This window comes from Aulostomus chinensis, chromosome 5 (genome assembly GCF_037954235.1).
Source record: "Aulostomus chinensis isolate RoL2024-O1b breed Wild chromosome 5, RoL_Achi_v1.0, whole genome shotgun sequence".
Taxonomy (NCBI): domain Eukaryota; kingdom Metazoa; phylum Chordata; class Actinopteri; order Syngnathiformes; family Aulostomidae; genus Aulostomus; species Aulostomus chinensis.
In genome coordinates, this window is record NC_141324.1 from 16,728,025 (window position 1) to 16,748,847 (window position 20,823).

General features: G+C 40.7%; 1 protein-coding gene across 1 annotated transcript; it reads right to left on the minus strand.

Moving 5' to 3' along the window:
• Window positions 1-529: 529 nt before the first annotated feature.
• klhl24a (kelch-like family member 24a) lies at window positions 530-20,145 on the minus strand. The gene is made up of 8 exons (XM_086203546.1): window positions 19,870-20,145; window positions 18,423-18,526; window positions 17,494-18,338; window positions 14,947-15,131; window positions 11,298-11,416; window positions 5,291-5,479; window positions 3,991-4,179; window positions 530-3,907 (listed from the first exon to the last, which is right to left on the minus strand). The coding sequence occupies exons 2-8, from the start codon at window positions 18,495-18,497 to the stop codon at window positions 3,707-3,709; spliced, it is 1,803 nt and encodes a 600-aa protein (XP_086059672.1). The 5' UTR covers window positions 18,498-18,526; window positions 19,870-20,145; the 3' UTR covers window positions 530-3,706.
• Between the last annotated feature and the right edge of the window lie 678 nt (window positions 20,146-20,823).

Sequence of the window (20,823 nt, forward strand, 5' to 3'; positions counted from 1 at the left end):
TCTTTTGAATTGTTAAGAATGTCTGTGGTTTTGATGGCACCAAAAGAAATAAATCATTCTGTAAGACACGACACAAAGATCATGTGAGTGTTTCATACAGAGAGTTGCTCAATATTAGCTTGGAGTAATGTGGTTTGTGATTTCTTGGTCAACACAATGTCCAAATAAACATGAATGCATTTCCTGTTTTTTGTTTGTTCACTTAAAACGTTCCTTTTGTGAAACAAACAGGGTTTAATCAATTGTTCTTTTATTTCCCTCTATTGCTGTTCTTGCTGTGTATATGGAGTTGTTGCTCCTGTTCCACTTTGTCTGTGTGTGTAGATTCTTAATTTTGCCTTTAATTTATCTGTTTGTCATTGTTTTTATTCTAACTTTACTGAACTCTGCTGCTGTAGTATATATTTTCTCACCGGCTCAATAAAGACGATCTAATAAACCATACAGTAAAACTATAAAACCTTTAAAGAGTTCTTAGATTATTCAATTCTTGAGGTATTTTTCGGTAACAACAGTAAAAGGGAATTAGTACTGAAAGAAAAACTTTATTGATGTTTCTCTTACACAAGACAACCATTACAACTGAGCATATAGCAATTAAAAAACAAAACAAACAAAAACGGCTTTCTAAAAGCATCTGGGGAGAAATTGGTGGTAAATGTTGCATCATACACACAATGTAATTAAGTTTGATATCAAAAGGATCCATTTGTTTCCTGCTGCTGGTTTATTCTGTTATTAAGGCACATTAGAGCATCACTCAGGAATTACGCCTCCATTTTGCAAGCCAGGTTTACCCAGGACCTCCCATTTAACATTAAACCACTTTGGTTAATTTATATCAATTAATTTCAAAAGATCAGTTTAATCCCAGGCATGTCATTGACTCATGGGAGTCTAAAAACAATAACACACAGTCCCACATCGCACCACAGCAAGCAAAAGAATACACATCACAAAAACAATAAAAGCTCAAATCAAAGTAGACCATGTATGAACGTCTCTAAATATCTAATGATACAAATCAACATAAGAGGACAGAATTTGTGTCCCAGTTTGAGTAAATACTCAGTGAAATCACAGACGCACACACACTCAAATCTTCTCTCTCTCTCTCTCTCTCCTCGCTGCTGTCGTGTTCTTCAAACTCCCCTCGTTGGCCTACTGAGGAGTGTGAGAGGCCCTCGTCCTTGAAAAACACCTGGAGGATGGATGGAGATGAAATACCTCCACCTATTGCTGTGGTTGTAACTGACTGACAAACAATCTGCAACTCTCATGACACATCATAAAGTCACACAATGTTAGGTCGTAACAACCTCACAAATACCCCCTAAACTATAATGATCAATCTCTCCTGTAGTAGAACCTTGAGAGGCTGCAGCCAACAGGAGGAGCTTGATAGACCCTTTTCACCGTTCCTTCCATACGTCAAATGAAAGCAAAGAACATTTACTGATACAGTAAAAAAAAAAAAAAAAAAAAAGAAAGGAAGAAAAGAAAAGAAATCATAGTCATATATTCAACAGGATTCTGTCAAAGTGCACATTTGGGGCTCTCAGTTACAGAAAAACATAAAATGCAACCAAGAAAGAGACACATTTAAATAGAAAACATTAAAGTTATATTCACAGCAATGTCTACTCTAGCAACACCTCTTGTAAAGGGTGACTCTTACTGACCACACCATCAAAAGCCTTGTCTGTCAGAACTCTCAACCCCACCCCCAGCCTGTATGAGGAATAGTCCTGCTACACTCCACCTTAGCTGACTTGTTCACACACACGCACACGCACGCACACACACACGCACGCACGCACGCACGCACACACACGCACACACAAACACACCTGGAGGTATCTATGGTTACCCCGAGTTACATATTTACACGTGAGTGTACAGGTGAGAGGTGCCAGCATGAATCTGTTAACAGGGTGCAGTCGTGCATGCAAATGCTAATGCTAGAGCTAATCATGGCTTCTTCTCATCCACGCTGGGTCATAAAAGTCACACACATACGTGCACACATATACAGATACACACTATATATTCAGAGCAGTCTTTGATCTCCAAAGGCTTCTCACATCTATAAAACCAACTATAAACCCACAACACCGCTGTCCTAACATTGATACAACACACTACAATCTAGAATAACACTAATACAATTACACAACATCGTAAAAAAAAAAACCACAAAGAAAAGGTATAACTTAAAAATGTAAAAAATAAAATATCAGTAATGAGTTTAATATTAATGATAATGTAGCAAAAATAAAGCTCAAAAGAGGAGATTATCTTTGTGGAACAGAAGCTGAGGTGATGGCATGGCAGGATGAGAAGAAAGGAAGCACACATAGGAAGAGGAACTGCATGATGAGTGGAGGCATGTGAGAACAAAGAGGGCAAAGCTAACAGGGCTATGTGTCGCAACGTGTTGATAAGGTCTCCGAATCTGTGGAAGGGCAGCTAGTCGACTGTTCTCGTCATTCCGATAAGGAAATAAAAGATTGAAAAACAAGGATGATATTCTTAAGTATTTCACTACTGGTTCTGGTTCATGGTGCAACATGCCCAAGCTTCAACACTCATCTTCTCAGTCTAGTATCAGATCATTTGTCTTGGCTGGCAGATTTTTCTGGGCTCTGTATGGATACTTTGTTTTGCCTCGGGTCTTGTTCTGTTCGTTAGCCCTATGTGTGATCACCTCAGCTCATCAGCGACCTAGATCTCAGGGAGTTGCTACTTTGCACAGTAATAAAAGCACAGGGTTGGGAAGTGGCAACGTCCAAATGTTGATCAACTTAAAATCAGTTGTGGTCTACAGTACTGTAAAAAAAAAAACAAAAAAAAACACCACCATTGAGATTTTGAAACTTGAAGTCAGTGCTCCAGAGGATCATCATCCTCAACTATCAGCGTTAACCATTATCCTTGTCAATCACAGAAGATAGAAATATTTGTAGTCTCAAACGTTTCTAGAATAAGAGCCCTGATGGTTAAATAGTATCACATCTAATAGGGTATTCCGGTTATACATGATCCTTGACTTCCCAGCCGTGTGCAGTTGCTACTAATGTGAACAGTAGAACCCGACCTATAGTACCAGTAGAACCGTGGCCGATAACATAGGTCAATTATAGAGATAGAGCTACGTCAGGTACATGCTGATATGAAAAATGTATTTTTCTACACAACTAAATTCCAGAAAAGATGCTAATTTGACTTATTCAATTCCCAGTTCATTTTATTATTTCAGTGCACTGATTTGCTATTGGTCAAAAAAGTTTCTTTTAAAAGTGGAAAGTATCCTTCCTCCATTGCATAGGTTTGTCACACGTTTGATGGATTACAGCATGATGTTGACATCAGAATTTTCTTGTATCGGCACAGTTCTGTGGTATAGGTCGAGCTCTGGGGAGCATAATGATGCACATCATTATGAGTGTCATCAACCTCTGAGTTGACTGACAGCAGCTAAAGATTCACAGCACCACCGTGAGCACTGCTACATGATGCTGTGTTACGAATGAGCTCAACAGTACTGAGGACTGAAGTAGTGCTCTAAAGAAGTGTGTGTGTGTGTGTGTGTGTGTTTGTGTATGTGTGTCTGCGTGTGTTTGTGTATGTGTGTTGGGGATGAACTTGAAGAGCCCAAGCTTCAACCTTTAGCATGTGCCCTCATCCGAATGTGTGCATGTGTATATCATGGCCTGTGATATTTGTCATTGAAGCGGTGAATGGTGACACAGCCATGGTAGGAGATGGGCCTAGGCATCGCTGCCACTCCTGTGATGATGCCCGTCGCTGGGTCGTAACACAGGATGGTGTCTGTAGCTTCGCCGTTTTCTCCTCTGCCACCGAGGATGAAGATCTTACCGTTACACACTGACATGCCGCAGCTTTCCTGAAGGGAGCAACAGAGAAAGAGCTTTTACATCATCCTCACACCTGCTAAACAGCTCAAATGGTTTTAGTTTGACTTGTTACCTGTTTGTTAAATGTTTGTACCACGTGAATCCAGTAATCCTCTGCGGGGTCGTAGCAGAATATGGATTTAGTGAGACCCCCACACACATAGATCAGGTTGTTGAGGGACACTGCTGTGATACAGCGCTTGGCGATGGGGATGTTGGCCCGTAGCAACCAGGAGTCTGTCTCTGGATCATAGCACTGGACCTGAGATATCCAATTGCAGATATTAGTCATGTGAGCATGAAAATGAAGACACATTGTCATGTTTTATTTCCCACATATGTATTAAATAAAACATATACCTCATTGAAAAGAGTTGTTGGCTAGAAAATGTCAGCCAAGCAGTTAAAGAAAGACAAATATCACACAGCCACCTTATCTGGGGGAGTGTGTTTTCTGTCCCATACACAAATAAACAACACACCAGCTATTTTATGGAAAAGATGCAAGTGTCAAATCCATCTTAGATAACATTAAGGGTGCTTTTGCATTAGGCCTTAAGTCTGTTACATCTTAAAATACATGTTTTTCCCTTCAGGTTTGTCCCACGACTGCTGCACACTTGGTGAAATTAAATGTAATGATTTTTAATACTTTTTCTAACATGGTTGACACTGAAAATAGAATAAACTTTCCACAGCAAAACAAATTCAATGCAGGCGTGAGCACATGAACTAAACTTGCTGAAGCAGTCAGACATGGTGCATTAGTTCCTATTTATCGCGTGTTGTATTTGTGTTTCAGGAGGTTAGTTGTGTCACCTTCTTTACATGCAACTACCTTTTACATATGTTACACTTAGCTGTACTTTCATGAACTTCAGTAAACCACACCAACCATTTAGCTCTGCCCACCATGATGAGCTATCTCTGTCAGCATCATCCCATTATGGGTTTCTGTCAAGAACTAACTGAATTAAAGTAAAAATACTACAAAATCTAGAAACCGGCATGAGGATAATGATGTGGAAGTAATTCATGCAGAAAAAAAGATTAATCTGGATTAACCTGAGTGGCAGAATGTTATCATGTCAAATAAGCTTCCAGCCGTTGATGTTGAAGAGAAAAAGATTATGCTGGTTTTGTATCCTAACCAGGAATCTCTTTTAGGAACAGACCAGGGCTTATTATTTCTTTCTACTCACAACACAACCAGGTCCCGACAGGTGTGCTTTGAGGAAATGGCAGTTTACACACCCTTTGTTGTATCATTAAAGGTATAATTTTAGAAAACAGTACACTTGAGACGGAAAGCCCCTCAGTCATCACAATACAAGTAAGTGTGTGGTTGGGGGGAGCACACATCTGTTTCCCACCTTGTCTGAACAGGTGTTGTCATCAGGACCGCCCCCAATGACGAAGAGTTTGCCGACACAGCTGGCTACAGCTGGAGAGCTGACTGCCTCTTTCATTGGCGCCACCTCTGTCCAGCGGTTGGAGAAGGAGTCGTAACACTCCACGCTGCTCAGGCGGCTCTGGCCGTCATAGCCACCTACAGCATAGACCTGAGGACAGACACACAAACATGCTGAGATTAGAGGACACGTAACAGCCTATCTGCATCATTGGCTTTTCACATACAGCAAATAAAGTTGGCTACACTTCTGGTGTGCACACCTGATTTACACAGAAACACAAACACACACTCATATTTTCAGTTAAAAAGGCTGTTTCCATTTAAGAGTATGAATAACTGTTTCTGCATCACCACAAGAGAACCGGTATTTCTGGTGCAGAGGAAAGATGACGTACCCCTTTTGTAGAGCACTATTATCTCTGACATATGTAGGTAAACACAGTCCTGGGTCACTGGAGGCACCAGCGCTTTTGTTATTTGTTCACATTGATCTTCAACTTTCAGGGATAACATCTTAAACCATTGTTTTTTTTCTTGATGAACCTCTGTTAGCGTCTTGGTGATTTTATCCCCGATTATCAGAAATTTTAGGATTCCTGCCTCAAAGTCTTAAACATCAGATTGTGAAGTTTTTTGTAGCCAAGCTAAAACGTTAAAAAGAACATGTGCTTTGATTGATCAAAATGGTTTCTCAACTCTTTGTTGGCTTTCTTGGTTTATAACAAATATCTCAGGAGGTTGCGAAGAGACTTGTCTTATCAGGTTTGCAATCGCATGGCTACAGCGTGTTACTTGTCAGGGTAGGAAAATGCTGTCAAGTACCATTTTCTGGATAATCAAATTTGATCATCAAACATTTTATTTGAAGCTTGGGAAATTTTCCCCCTTCATGTAAGATATGAAATCTAAAGTGTACCTCGTGGCCGATCTAAACCCCTGCAGAGAAAAGAATGTCAAAAGAAGAAGTAGCAAAAGCATGGCATGAAGAATGGCAGGAAATTGCGATGAAGTGGGTTGTTATTGGAATGTTTATGTATGTTTATACCGTGTTTAGGGCATTATTTGTGTACAGACTGTGAAAATGATATTCCTCAATAGAAGACACTAAAGAATGGACCTGCATCTGATACATGGTACTCTGAGCAGTATTACCGGTACAATGCTAATCAACAGACTGCTCTTATGCAACAGAAACCCTTCAGGCTATTCCTGTCTCTCCACACTCTAAAGCATAAACAAGTACAGAGAAGACAGAGAGAGAGGGAGGAAAATACAGATACAAACAGAGATGGGGGAACAAACAAAGGGGAAGTGGGTTGTGAACAGGAATATCTTTTAGCCAACTGATACCACTTCTGCCTATTTAAACTGAAAATGCACTACAGATTGACACAAACGCAAAAAACCTCCATGAACCCATTCACTATGTTTCACATAATCAAACTGTAGACCAGATGCAATGTTATGTTACTCACAGAGACTCTGAAATACAGTCTGTACTGACGCTTGGTTTGTTTACAGAGATCCAAACAACATGGGCATTATGCCGCCCCAGCAAGTAAATTTATATTGCATTCCAGTGTTCCAGAGGCGTGACACGTAAACACAACAGCATCAGTGTTTTAATAAGTGAGCAGCCTGTCCCTTTTACACAGACTCTATTCAGCCCCAGCTGGTGGCTAAACTGCCCGCCCCTCCCATATATGAGCATTTTTGTACAGATGAAGAGAGGTAACATCTCCAAAATATTCCCAACATTAGTGTTGAAAAAAAAAAAAAGCAACTGTTGTTTGTGTTTTTTGGCAGCCACAAATCAAAGAGATGCAAAAGAAACAAAAGAGCAAAACAAAGCAAGGCAAATAGAACCTTTTTTTTTCTCCACAGGATATACCAAAGCACACAACGAGGAAAAATAGAAGAGACAGAAAAGTAAACAAGAAGAAAATGAGTGAAAAAGTACAAGTAGTAACATTGTAAACACACAACTAAAAAGTAAGAGGATCAACAAATAATGAACAAATGTGTTCAAGGCTTTTCAGTCTGGGTCCCTCCATCATTCTGAGATAAGAAAGAGATAAAGCTGATCACGCTCTAAATAAATGGGTTTAAATCAGTTGCATTTGTCATTTATTTTGTGTAGTTTAAAGACATGTTTTATTTGCCCTGCTGTTCTAATTTCTAAGTGATTAGCATTAATCCAACTAGGAAAATGAGGGACTTGTGATACTATAGTAAGTAGTAAAATGAAAAGAGAGCAGCATCTCACCAGAGAGGCAGAAACTATGTCCTAGTTATTCTGGGTTAACCACTATGGAGACCATAAAAAATGGCATGGTATGTTATTTTGGGTGAAGAAACCTTTTAACCTTCCAGTGAGGTTTTTCTTTGAACATGATTCTGACAGATCATGACAGCTTCAGCATATCAATTAAGGTATATTCAACTTGACCTCCCTTTTACTTGTGGCTCATCACACACGTCAGACACCACTGACGTTGACATCCAATCTTAATGACCTAGTTTAAACCTTGATAATGGCATCTGTAACCTAAACATGCAGAGAAATAAGACATAGTAACTGCAGAAGAATACAGAGACTATAATAATGAAGAGAGAACATGTGAGGGACAAACAGAAAGACAAAGAGCAGAGAGACAGAGAGAGGGAGGGAGATCGAGAGAGAGAGAGAGAGAGAGAGAGAGAGAGAGAGAGAGAGAGAGAGAGAGAGGAGTGAAACATTATGATAGATGAGAGCAGCCGCCAGCAAGAGCAGACACATAACAGAGGAAGAAAAACAAGTGGTGACCTATTTTTGGTGAAACTCTATGGAAACAAGACCAGTCCGACGGGGCATCCTAGAATTCAGGAGACAGAAGTGTATTCTTTTACTCTGCTGGTTTGAAGTTTAAACTTGCAGTTACGGGCATGAATAAGCCCATGAATGCAATAGAGTAAGACTAGCCCAAGTCCAAAAACATTCAGCTGTCAGCATAGAGGTCTGAGGATGCGCTGGAGCTCATTGAACAGGCTTAATTACTACATGCAGACTGCTTTCTCCATTAAAATGAGAGCATCAGTGCTGCACCTAAAAAGGGGGAAATTACACCCTGAATGAGGAAATGACTGAGTAAAAACCCTAGAGGAAGGGGAACCGAATCCTGCAGTGAAGCAAAACACATGTCCACATTTTAGAGATACTGTCTGTTTAGTTTCGTGATGAGAGACAGCGCCTGAATGAAAACAACATCCCTCCTGTGTAAAAAAGATATGAGGACGTGACATGGAAAAAAAATACTCTCACATCAGGAGGATACTTATTACACAACCAAAGATTTCTTTTAAATAAAGAGAAAGAGGACAATGTTAATGAGGAGGTGACCAAAATAAAAGAGAAAACATGTGTGTGACAGACACAGGAAATAGTTCCAGACGAGTGCATCCGCTGGATTTCATTTTCAAGGAATGTGTATTACCTAAAAAAAGTCTAGTGTATATATGTGTATATATATCACGGCACATGTGGTGTGTGTGTGTGTGTGTGTGTGTGTGTGTGTGTGTGAGTGATGACATGTTTGTATAATAATCTCACATCATCTGATCATTGCATTTAAACTGGTTTCCTAATATGTTCTGCAGATGTAAATGGAAGTATCTTGACTTACTGGTTGAATGATGACTCACGATGGAGTTAATTACTGACTTCTACAGCGAGAGCGTGACCTTCCAGCTGATTACCTCACTGTTGTGAGAAAGACCAGTGTGCAGCATGCTCATTTGTATTTTTTCACATAAAATCTCATCCAGATCTGCTCCAAAAACAAAAAAAACAAGAGATTTTTTGCACAATAGCTGTAGACGGCATCTATGTTTGGTCATTTCTGTGTTTAAGTGCTGATTCAGCCTTGAGCCTTTAGAAACTGTCCAGACTGTAAACAAGTGTGTATACTTGTGGAGACATTTTGTAGGCTCATCTCTGTTGTTGCTCTGACAACCACTGTTGCACAGTAAGATTACAGTTTAAGAACCTTTCTCATGTTGCACGTGCCTTTAAAAGACGCAACATCTGTTTTCTATTAGTGTTTTTACAACCACAAATAACACTAATGTCAATACAATGCAATGTAAACAGGCTTGACTGTGAGTTGTAGAGAACTACAAAACAAACATGCACTTGTGAAGTTTTCCACTATTCAAACTAATAATGTGGTTTAGCTTTTGGTAAAGAGATTGTAGCACCCATGGGAACACTTAGGAGAGCTGCAGTGTGTTCTATATATTGGAGAGTGCTGTGTTTTGCTTACGTATGCAAACCCAGCAGAGCAGAAACATGATACGAGCTGGTGGAATAAGCCAGACCTCCACTTAGAAGTGTGAGATACTGGCACACATCCATTACACTCCAAATGCCCTCAAACTAGAATGTCCACCTGTCCACCAGTCATCTACTTCAGAGTGCAACTCAAGAGTAGAAGCAGGGATGGATCAGGTCATGTGTAAACATTATCACGGTCTCATTGCCATCCAAGAACTCAGCATGAGCTACCATCTCAGACTTGGAATTCCCCTGGCATATGCTGTACAGGGGGCTAAGATTATACTTTTATGTGAAATAAAAGGATATTTAGATTTACCTCCAGGTTTGATTCATTTTTATGGATAGCTTCAGTCATGGGGGAATCAGCTAGACTTTTCCAAAAAGAATTCAAATGGAGGCAAACATCCTGCTGTTTTTAAACGGTGATCTTATGTATCCAGGATATGCGAGATGAGCTGGCAGCAGCTGTTAACAAACGCTCCAGCAACAACCCACACAGCTCACACACACAGGGCAGAAATATAGATGTTGCTCCTTCAGAGTCCGACATGGATGATCATTGATGAGCAGGATATTTCGTCACAACAGGAATTCCTTTGTGCAACTTCCTCTCTTCCACTGAAGAGTGGCTGAGGGCTCCGAGTACACACTACTTAGTGTCAATCATCACTAAGTATGCAAAGCCTTTGGAATGTACGAAACCCAATTCCTTCAAACCTGGGGGTAAGACAGTATGTGTAACAATTGGACAACTCATGATTGTGAAATATATCAACTGAGACTTGTGGACAAAGCTCAGTGGAGTGTTTGACTAGCCGTAAATTTCTGAGTTAATGCACACTCCTCTGTATTTATTTTAGATCAAGTGATAAGGACAATGATGATGTTTTATCATTCTAATCCCCTTGACCCTCAAAATGATGTGACTTCATTCTCAGAAGCACAGCATCCATAGACACGTACTGCAGTCATGAAAAATGCCTTTTAATCCTATCAGTTCAGAACCTTGGTCACATTGCTCACCTATTCAACAATATATGCACAAAGAATCTATTTCTTTGTATTTGTACATCAAAATTGAATCAGTTTTTCTTCTTGTAAAACTAAATATAAGGCATGCCTACAAATATCTGGACATCAACCCATCAATCAATCTTCAACTGTTAAAGGCATGCACCTACAGGCTAAAATACATAAGTTAGCTGGCTAGCTAATTCCTTGGTGTATCTTCAACTGTTAACCACCTCAAACTCTGCTTTTTTTTCCTGTGGCTGTTGGTCCACTGACTCCATAATGGGCTTCATCTCTCTTTCCCTGACTGTGACTGTGACACGGTCTGGGTACGCCCGTTTTTTTGGCATTCCAATGAAATTCTTGTTTCACTTAGAAATACAGCAGTTACACACTTGAAATGCTATTTCAGCCGACGGACTTATTGGAACATTGTTATTGATATAACAAATGTAAACCTCTTCGCCGTTATCATGGCTGCCTAATCACTGCTCTCATATATCCCTTCGGGGTTTATTGAGGGCCTAGAGCGTCACAGCTATTTGGAGTTCCACTTGTCCAATCAATGACACTAATAGATAAATACATTTTACTGCCATGCACCTTGATGCTTTAATCCAGATAAAGGGTTCCTGCTTACCTTGCCCAGCAGGACACCCATCTTGTGTCTCCAGCGGCCTTTGTTAAGTGAAGCGACTCTGATCCACAGGTTGAGCTGTGAGTTATACATCCACACATCCCTGCTGTTGATACGACCACCTGAAAAGAGCACCAAAGTTACATTCATTATTAAACTAAAGCAGACACAAATAGTTTCTACAGAATTTTGGCAAATGACTTGAACTTTGATATAGAATCACTGCACTTGGCACTATATCAACAAGGTTTCAGTCACAGAGAGACGTTCTGAACAAGCCTGGACACGTCACACATTTTATTACCCCCCCAGCAGAAAACATGCAGATGCATATGTCTGTTTGTTGACACTGCAACCAATGCATTTCTAAGTCACGATTTTATGATTACCTGACCAAAAGGACACCCCAGTTTCTACAGGGATGTAGAAAAAGACAACTATGGTGAAAGGGTGACGACTCTATTTCAACACAAGGGAGCAGTAACAGCTCTCCTCAAGCTTTTATCTATATCTATAATAAGATGTGTATGATGGAGACAATGACATCCCTTTCATTCTCACAAGGACTTTAATTGGTCACATGCTTGTGATATTAGGGCTTCTAATCAAACTTCCTTTGAACATCCTTGATGCCCTCCTGAGAAGAGGTATTAATAGAAAATAATTTCTTCTTATCATATACTAACAATAAATTATTTCAAAATCTTTTCAATTAATTGAGGAAAACTCAGCACTGAGTTGTATTGTTTGGTAAGACTGTACGTGTTTATATTGCGCAATGATGAATGCATTAAGAAAACCTAAATAATCTAACTCAACGTCTAATTAAATAAATCATTTCTGCTTCTTTTTGGTGGTGGTGGAGGTGGGGGGTCCTTTCCAATTACACCATACCTGACAGATGAAAGGCGTCAAGAGTAGGAAGTGTGTTCCAGCATATGTGATTATTTGCTGTGCAGTGAAAGAGCCAGACAGTCTGCAGCCCTAGAGGCTTCTGATTTGCATGAAAGACAATCGTTGTAAAGACAAAAAGAGGTGGCTGAAGGGGAGGGGTATTGTTCACTAAAACCAGGCTGGTCAAGCAGCTCATGGCTGCTAATAACTACTCTTAAAGTATACCAGACAGGAACTTTGAATAGTCCCACTATGATTTATGTGACAGCTTTCAATGTAATTTTCACCTTTTAGTTATTTTTTTATTGCTAATGAGGTTTCAGCATGGAATTCACGTGGGTGACAGGCAAGCCTCTGGGGCACAATGCAATCCTGGAAATGTGCTACAATTCAAATGTTTAGAATTCATCACTAGATTTATGAAAACCATTTTTGTCATCATGCAATAACATTACAGCTCTTTTCATACTAACAGGTCCTTTGGCTTTAAAGTCTGATCTGAATCAACACTACAGGTGTGACGCCAAAGCTACCCATATCAACTGTATACAGTGTAATAAACATGAACTTTGGTTTTGGACCTTGGTGCAAACTTCCATTTAAAACACTGTAATTTAACTGAACTCTATTTCCCAGCAGGCACTTAGCTGGCCACTGCAGTCATCAGACATTGATAATTGCCTCAGTGTTGTCACATGGATTCCCAAAATTCAATGTCAGGACATATCTAAATGCAATCATAGTTTTTCCCACAACATGAACCTTTGAAGGTGATATTCCTTTTCAAGCCCAATGTTGCAATCTAACATCCATGTGATTTTCATTTTCAACTCAAACTTACACTCTAGTGAGATCCTTCGCTTATTATAAACTCAGGGGGAGATTAGTAATTTAGTTACAGTGGATGAATGCTAGCTAATTTTTTAAATCAACATTGTAAATGTTTCCCACACGCCCGCTGCAATGCTGAAAAGTACCCATGAGGGTACATTTTGAGAAACAATAACCCATTGTCCATTAGTAGGCAGAGAGCTAAAGACTTTTTGTTTAGGCTGTTATATTAAACCACATAACTTTATGTTTTAATATTAGTAAGATTGAGACAGAATAACATCTAGAATGTTCACTTAAAAAAGCGGCAGTTTAGAATGCTCGGGGTGTGAGACTGATAGCAATCCCCTGAGTTCCTGACCTGGGACACAAGTGTCCCTATACCCATATGAGGCACATCCTATTTGAGACCACAGCTTACTGCAGCTGTGCTGGAGGCTGGACTCTCACCAAGGTATTTACACCCGTTACTGTGCGAGCAGAGGGCCAGAGAGACCAAATGGACATTGCTTTGTGACAGAGAGATTGAAAGAAGAAAATAAAGCTAAGAAAGTCAAAAGGATCAAAGCAAAAAATAGTGGTTAAAAAAGAGAAAATGAAGTTCAAAATAAGCAATAAACAGGGATTATGTATATGTTTGAGTCATACAGAGACAGGGAGAGGGGGGGGGGGGTGTGTTGACTTTTGAAGGCAGTTCTTGAGGGTAGACTGACAGCACGTGAGGTCTCGGCACATCGAGAGCATAAAAAAGCATAAACACTACACTCTTGTCTAAAGAGAAGAGCATTCTTCTCCTCCTCTCTCATTATCTTTCAACGGCTGTTTCTGTGTCCAGTGCTTTAGTTTAGCTCATGTAAAGCCTGTTTGAGCATGAACTCTCTCATTCTAACAGCTACATATTCATTATAAATTATTTAAAAAAGAAAAGAAAGAAAACTTTGTACCTCTTTTCCACAATTCCACAACCACACACTCATAACACATTTTACTTTGGAAGTCCAACATTACACTGTACACTTAATTGAGGTCTTCATCTCAGCCAAGGAACCTGATGCCACAAATCCTCCATGATATGTTCCAAAGAGCGATTATATTTCCCATTTAGGGTTTACTTAACATAAAAATCAAAAAGAGGTGTTAGATCGTCATAAAAACTAATCAGGCACAAAATTAAAACCATTATTTCATTCAAGTGTATCTGATTCACATGAATTCTGAGGAAAAGAAATGACCCCCCCTAAATAAGCCAGAACAGGTCAACAGCACCGCAAATTACAGCCTCCAACAAGACCATTAAACTATATCACCAACACCTCTCTCAATAAAAACTCAACATAATCATCTTGAGCAAGGAAGGCTTTAATGTAGTGTTTCTATGTTGAGGTTGATAAGCTATAGGACATCCTTGAAAGCTGGGAACAAAAACTGGGATAGCTGGGAATGCTGGTGACCCTGATGACTGGTCAAGAAGGGAGCAAAAGATGGAGCCAGCCAGTGAGCGCCTCTTTCAGCACTCTGCAGAGAGTGCATCCAGATGTTGCTCTCATATTTTCCTTCAACTCTAACAAGCTATGGCTGTAAAAATAACACAAGGCAGAACGCCATCATGGCGTTTCCTGCCACTCCACTGGGGGATTAGTTGGCAAGTCAAGCACAGACATTCATGCCTTAAGTGTTCACTTCAATTTTTTTATTTTAGGTATGACACTATATCATGGCAAGTAACAGAAATGGGATGTCTTAAACCAAGCATACAGCTTAAGCTGCTCTTGAGGGAATACATGCAAATATGGCCTAAAAGTTATCCAGCCTATTTCTTTTTTTTAAATTAAAAATTAGAGCAGTTAAAGCATTTTTATAAGAAAAAAAGGGATATTTAGGAAATACCTCACCATTAATTGTGGTACATAATACAGCAGGCTCTTACCGGACACCAGAATGTCGTTGCGGAGGGCACAAACTGCATACTCAGACTTGGTGAACTCAGGCAACTTGGCCAGTGATTTCCACTCTCCTGTCACTGGATCATAGCACTCGGTGTAGGGCAGGTTGAAGCCCCCCACCCTCTCACAACCCCCCACTACCACAATCACCTCAGAGTAGCCAGTCGACCTGAACACAGACAAACAAGGAAATATGTAGAATCAGTGATGGAGGGAGGAAGTGACACCCCACAGGCACATAGAGATTAAAGACAGAGATTAAAGACATCGTGTCTAATTAAACTGTGCAGCTGTAGACGTACACAAGACATCTAAACATATACACGTCAACATGTGGAGGCATTTTTCTTATTAGAGGGAAGGAGCCCAGTGGTGGTTTCCAGAGGAACAGCTCTACTTATCTTAAAGGCAAAGTTCAGTTTTAAGTGGTGTTATCATTCAAAGGTACATGAAAACAAACTGTACTGAAACTTAATTTCCATGATCACAGTGTTTTCCTATTTGGCTGCTCAATACGAATACCGTAGATATGAGCACATTTCCTGCTGCGGAGATTATTAATCACAGTTTTGTTTCTTCTTATTGTATCAGTGTGAAACACTGTTAGATATAATTAATCTGCAATCCCTAGTAGGAATGGCAATCATGACTCATGATATCGTAGCGCTGCATACTTCATCAAAATGGAGTCAAAATCAAGACGTAGCCTTTTTTCCTGACTACACCTGACACCTTTGATACTAACAATAAACATATCACTGGGTTTTTAATACAAATCAGAATTCTACAATATATAAATTTAAATCCCATCTAATGTCCTAAATCATATTGCAAGTAGAATATCAGTGGAAATCATCACAACCACAATTTGTGTCAAAATCCAGCAACCCTAATATACGGCTATCAGAATGCTTAATTACAATAGTAACACGATTGACTGAAAGACGATTCCACTAAATAGTCAAAAACAGAGCTATTATGTAATTTAACACAGCATTTTCCTTTTTTCATGACCCATCACATGACAGCCTTGTTTAGTGCGTCTTTAACACAAGCTACCAACTTGATGATTTTTTTTTCTTTTATAACAGCAGCTGTTTTTAAAAAAATATATCTGGTGCCAGTGTGTCAATGTGTGTCCTTAAGTGTCAGGATATGTTGAAGTATTCCTATAGTAACCGTACAAAGAAATCGCACTGGTGTTTTCTGCTGTCAGTGGAAATGGGGCAAAAAAGTACAATATGTGTCTCTGCACTTTCCCCTACATTCAGCCTGTCTGTTGACTCAGCATGTGATAGAGGCTAGGACTTGAGCGCACGCACACGCACACGCACGCGCACACACACACACACACACACACACACACACACACACACACACAGGTAGGAGATTACAGTGGTTTCTCGTGCATGTACAAAACAGTCGAACCTGCTAGCTGTTCGGCTTAACGTATCTGTGCACGCGATCTTGTATGTGCGCATGATTAATTGAGTTCTGGAGGTTTCCCAAAAGAACAGAGGCCCCGGGGTAGACACAGAATGGGGAGAATCCGGCATCTGTTCAGAGCAGGAGAGTTTTGGGCCCTTGGGGCAAACGATGCAGACAGTGGGGGGGACTAACTGCCTGTTTGGCTCGCTGATCTGAACATATCTGCCTGGATACTGACACAATACACCTGAGTAGACGTCACACAGCCTTAATAACGGACAACTGGCGCTGTTCCATTCAGCCCGTACATCAGGACTAAGTGAAGGTGGCAGCTGCTCCGTTGTTTTCAGGACAGCAGGCTACCATATGCTCCGTTTTGAATTTCAGTCACGCATCAGTCTGCACCACCTTTTGTCTTATCAAATCATAATAATAAAACATCAACAATAAAACAAACAAAAAAACATTTGCTAACTAGGTAGGTAAAGGTGCAATGTATTAAGACACAATAGACATCAGTGAAGTGAGATACACTGCTGGTATGATAACAAGACTCAACATTTCCTAAGGGTGGTTTCTTGCATCACATTTTTTTTCTTTCCAGCAACACAGGCTGTGTACGAACATGCCCGGCCTCCTTCATTATCATTTCTATTTCAAAACAGAGTCACAAAAAACACAGCTTAGTCAGTGACACACTTGTCTGTGCAGCACAACAGCACTCCCTGTCTCTTTGTCTCACACACACACACACACACACACGCGCACGCACGCACACACACCAACAACACAACCAGGAACACTGGGTTCAAGTTGTTACCTCCAGCTATACAATATGTAGCACAAGACCTTGACCACTGTCTGACCTTTTTCACTTCAGTGGAAAGAAGAATACTAAGGACAAGTTCTACAAAACCAAATATGAAACCACAGGTCAATTACAAAAACATGTCATCGTAATACATTTGAAGAAACTGATGAGTCTAACAAGTCAGCCCAAGAGTGTTTTCACTTGATAGCTTGATGGCTGAGCGAGTGTCTGCTTTCTGGTTCTACCTCACAACAGGAATAGGAACCAGTAAACCAACATTTTTTTTTTTTACCTGCGTGGGCGAGTTCTGGGTGACATCATCTCATTTCCTAACACGTGGTAGCGCCTGGCCTCATGGAGAAGATGGTAGCATTCTGGGGCGTTCTGGATCAGCTGATCTCCCTCAACGGTCTGAACGAAGTAGTTGGGGTGCAGAAGAGGCAGGCGCACATGTTGCAGCAGGGCCTTCAGCATGGGCTTCCTGGACTCCACACTTTGGTACACCCATCGCATCACCGCTTCAAACACCACCTCCTCCTTACCAATGGACAGCTCGTCACTGCCAATGTACTCCTCCAGCTCTTCCCTGCGTAGGTCCAGGAACTCCTCATGCTGGGCCACATCTGAGAAGTTGGCCAGGGCGTAACTGCGGCAGCGGCTGGCAAGTTGCTTCAGAGCATGTGCATCAGCGAAGCGCTGGATGCCCAGGCAGTTGCAGGGGTCCAGCTGGTCCTCTAGGAACTTTGCACAGGCATCACGTAATGTGGTGATCTGAAAGAGGCTGGAGGTCTCAAAGAGGAACTGAACATTCTCTGTTGTGATCTTAGCGCGGCCAGTGTAAACATAGGTGAGGAAGGAGTCCATGGCCTCTGCCAGGATGCCATTGATCTCCACCAGCATCTCGCGGCTCTCACGGTGATCATTGCAGAACATGGCTCTGAAGTACAAGGAGCAGGCGGACAGCACGGCACGATGGCAGGGGAACTCACGGCCCTGCACGCTGATGACTACATCAGTGAACAAGCGGCAGTCACGGAACTCATTGAACACCTGCAGGATGCCCTCTGAGTGGGAGGAGCCAGAGCAGAAATCCAAGACATCCTGGCTGGCAAGGGTCTTAGAGTCAACCTCAAACACCTATGGGAACAACATGTTCAAAATTCACAAAGTGTGTAACTTTAATTAAACAATGCAAGACAGGAAACACAGAAATAACCGCACCTTGCGCTTGACAGCCGGTGAGTCTCTGACTCCAGAGTCTTCCCTGTTCATCCGTCTGCCCAGAATCAACACCATGGCTGCACGTAGACCTTCTCTAAAGTGGCCTTAGGTAAAAAGCAGGAAGTACATTGGTTTTACAGTTTATTACTCTCATCAGCAGCATCATGTGGTAGGAGGAGACTGCCATAAAAAGGTCACAAATTCATAAATAGCAACTCTACAGACAAGCAAAGCACTTAAAGAGTAAAATGCATGTAAAAGTGGGTGAAAGACTAAATTGTATCACTTGTGAGGGGGAAATGTTAAAATATCACACATAAGAGTTGAAGAAAAGCAGTTTCATTGCATCAAATTGCACACAAATAAGCATCACACTTCCCCCAGCACATCAGTGATACTGAGCAGTTGTGCCCTCTGCGGCACAAAAAAAACCCGTGAGGAGCAGGCAAGGAAACAGAGGCGGGAAAAGAGGTTGAGCAACAGTTAGAAGGGCCAACCTACATGTCAGTCAGGTTTGTTTTGGAAAAGACTGGGGGCAGGGATTCTATTACACGCTACATAATCACTGTTTAAACAGCAGGTAAAGTCAAGATACTGATAACATGTATTAACATTGTTATCCACACACCTGGAGTCTATCACGTTTGCCTTTTTTGAAAAAAACAGCCCCCCCCCCCCAGTTATTTTGCATTCATGAGAAGACAGTAATTTTATCTAACAAAGGAAGTTTGAAGGTCTTGAGGATATTCAAAAGCATTGCTATCGCTTATCCATGGCCATAGTTAGAACTGGTAAAGTTATCAGTCGTTCTGAAGTCCAATGATGTCATATATTTTGAGGTTATTTTTAACTTTGGCTCAGCCTCTATAGAGTTAACCTTTTCACGTGAAGCTAGAGGACAGGTTTTCCCTGAGGTGTCTGACGCATCGCATATTTGCATAAGCGTGTTTTGATAAATTGTGAGATATTGAATAACATTCGATTAAAGTTAATAAAATGCAAGTACACTGATTAAAAAAATAAGCTCAAAAATAATTATGACATTTGTAATCCATTTGTTAAAATGCTGTTCATATTAATCTTCTAAATATATTGTTGTATGCTTTAAATATGAAATTGCTGAACCATTTATCTACTTGCCATTTGAAAATAATTCTGTTGCTATTTAGCCCAAAGACATAATAAGTGACAAAAAAGAATCAAAATCAGATTCAAATCAGGTGATATGGCCAGGTGAGTTAGCGAAAGGACACTAAAAAGCTCGTGCTTAGCGTCGGTTTATTAGACAAAGGAGACATGCCTCGTGCCGACCGTTAGCCTGGACAACACGCTCATAAAAACACAGCTGAGTTGTTTATTCACACAATTTCTACGTAACGAACAAGTTCAAGATATGACCACATCTTTTTTGACGTTCAACAAACACAAATGAGCGTAAAATTGTTACCTTAGGAGACGGTTTCCAGTTGAAGACTTCTTTTCCACTGACAAGAGGAGGCAAAGCAACAAAAAAAGAAAAAAGAAAAAAGTACTGTGGAAAATTTATCTTCTGAAAAGGTTTATTGGTTAAATCTCAAAATATTGAATAATGTTAGTTATGGGACACAAAGCAGGCTGTGACACAGCCGGGACATTTTGACTGTAAGGTGATTGAAAAAACAACAACAAAGAGCTCTAACTTGCTAACAGTAAACACAGAACCCATATATAGTTGTCAGAAGAAAAAAAAACCCCTCACATCCAGCCCACTGGTCTCACTCAGCTGGTGTTGCGGAGGCATTATGGGTAATGAAGTCGATGGGATGTCCCGCCGCTTATTTTTTCCTGTTTGAGAAACACCACTTCCCAACCGCCCTTGGTTCTCCACGTGGCTCTCCTTTGTTTGCAAACAAACTCAACTTTTATCGGAGAAAAAGTTTCTCGTGAGAAGTGACCGCTGTCAGGCGACCAAAGCAGGAGTTTATCAGTTTACAGCACCCCTTGTGTAAACGCGTCAGACCGTATCAACCGAAACTAACAGGGCATGTTAAGTATGTACTTTGAAATCTGGAGAGACTGTAATTGTTGTTAAAGCGAATTCACGTGACAAACGACACATAACATACGTAAATTGTGTTGAACCATAGATTATGGGTTTAATATGACCTCATGGGCTTGTGAAAACAGGATGAAATGGTGCGTGCTCCCCTCAGGTGAGGAAGTGGGAGGAGCTCAGCTAACAAAGGATGTCACAACTTTTCCCTCTGTTGCAAAATATTTCTGAGAGGTCCCAACTGAGTTCCTTGAAAAGCTCCACTATTGACCCGCTGTAAACTGTTTTTGAACTGTGTGGGTTACCACTACAAACCACACTTCTGCCACAGAAAATCTCAGTGTGTATTCCTGTCAAACAAGTACACAA

What these genes read in the sequence shown, in the direction of transcription:
- klhl24a (XM_086203546.1), bottom strand. Translation starts at nt 18,497, where the DNA reads ATGGTGTTGATTCTGGGCAGACGGATGAACAGGGAAGACTCTGGAGTC. An exon ending in CACCGGCTGTCAAGCGCAAG is followed by an intron (nt 18,339 to 18,422) that starts GTGCGGTTATTT and finishes TTGTTCCCATAG; the next exon opens with GTGTTTGAGGTTGACTCTAA. An exon ending in TACAAACATTTAACAAACAG is followed by an intron (nt 3,908 to 3,990) that starts GTAACAAGTCAA and finishes TGCTCCCTTCAG; the next exon opens with GAAAGCTGCGGCATGTCAGT.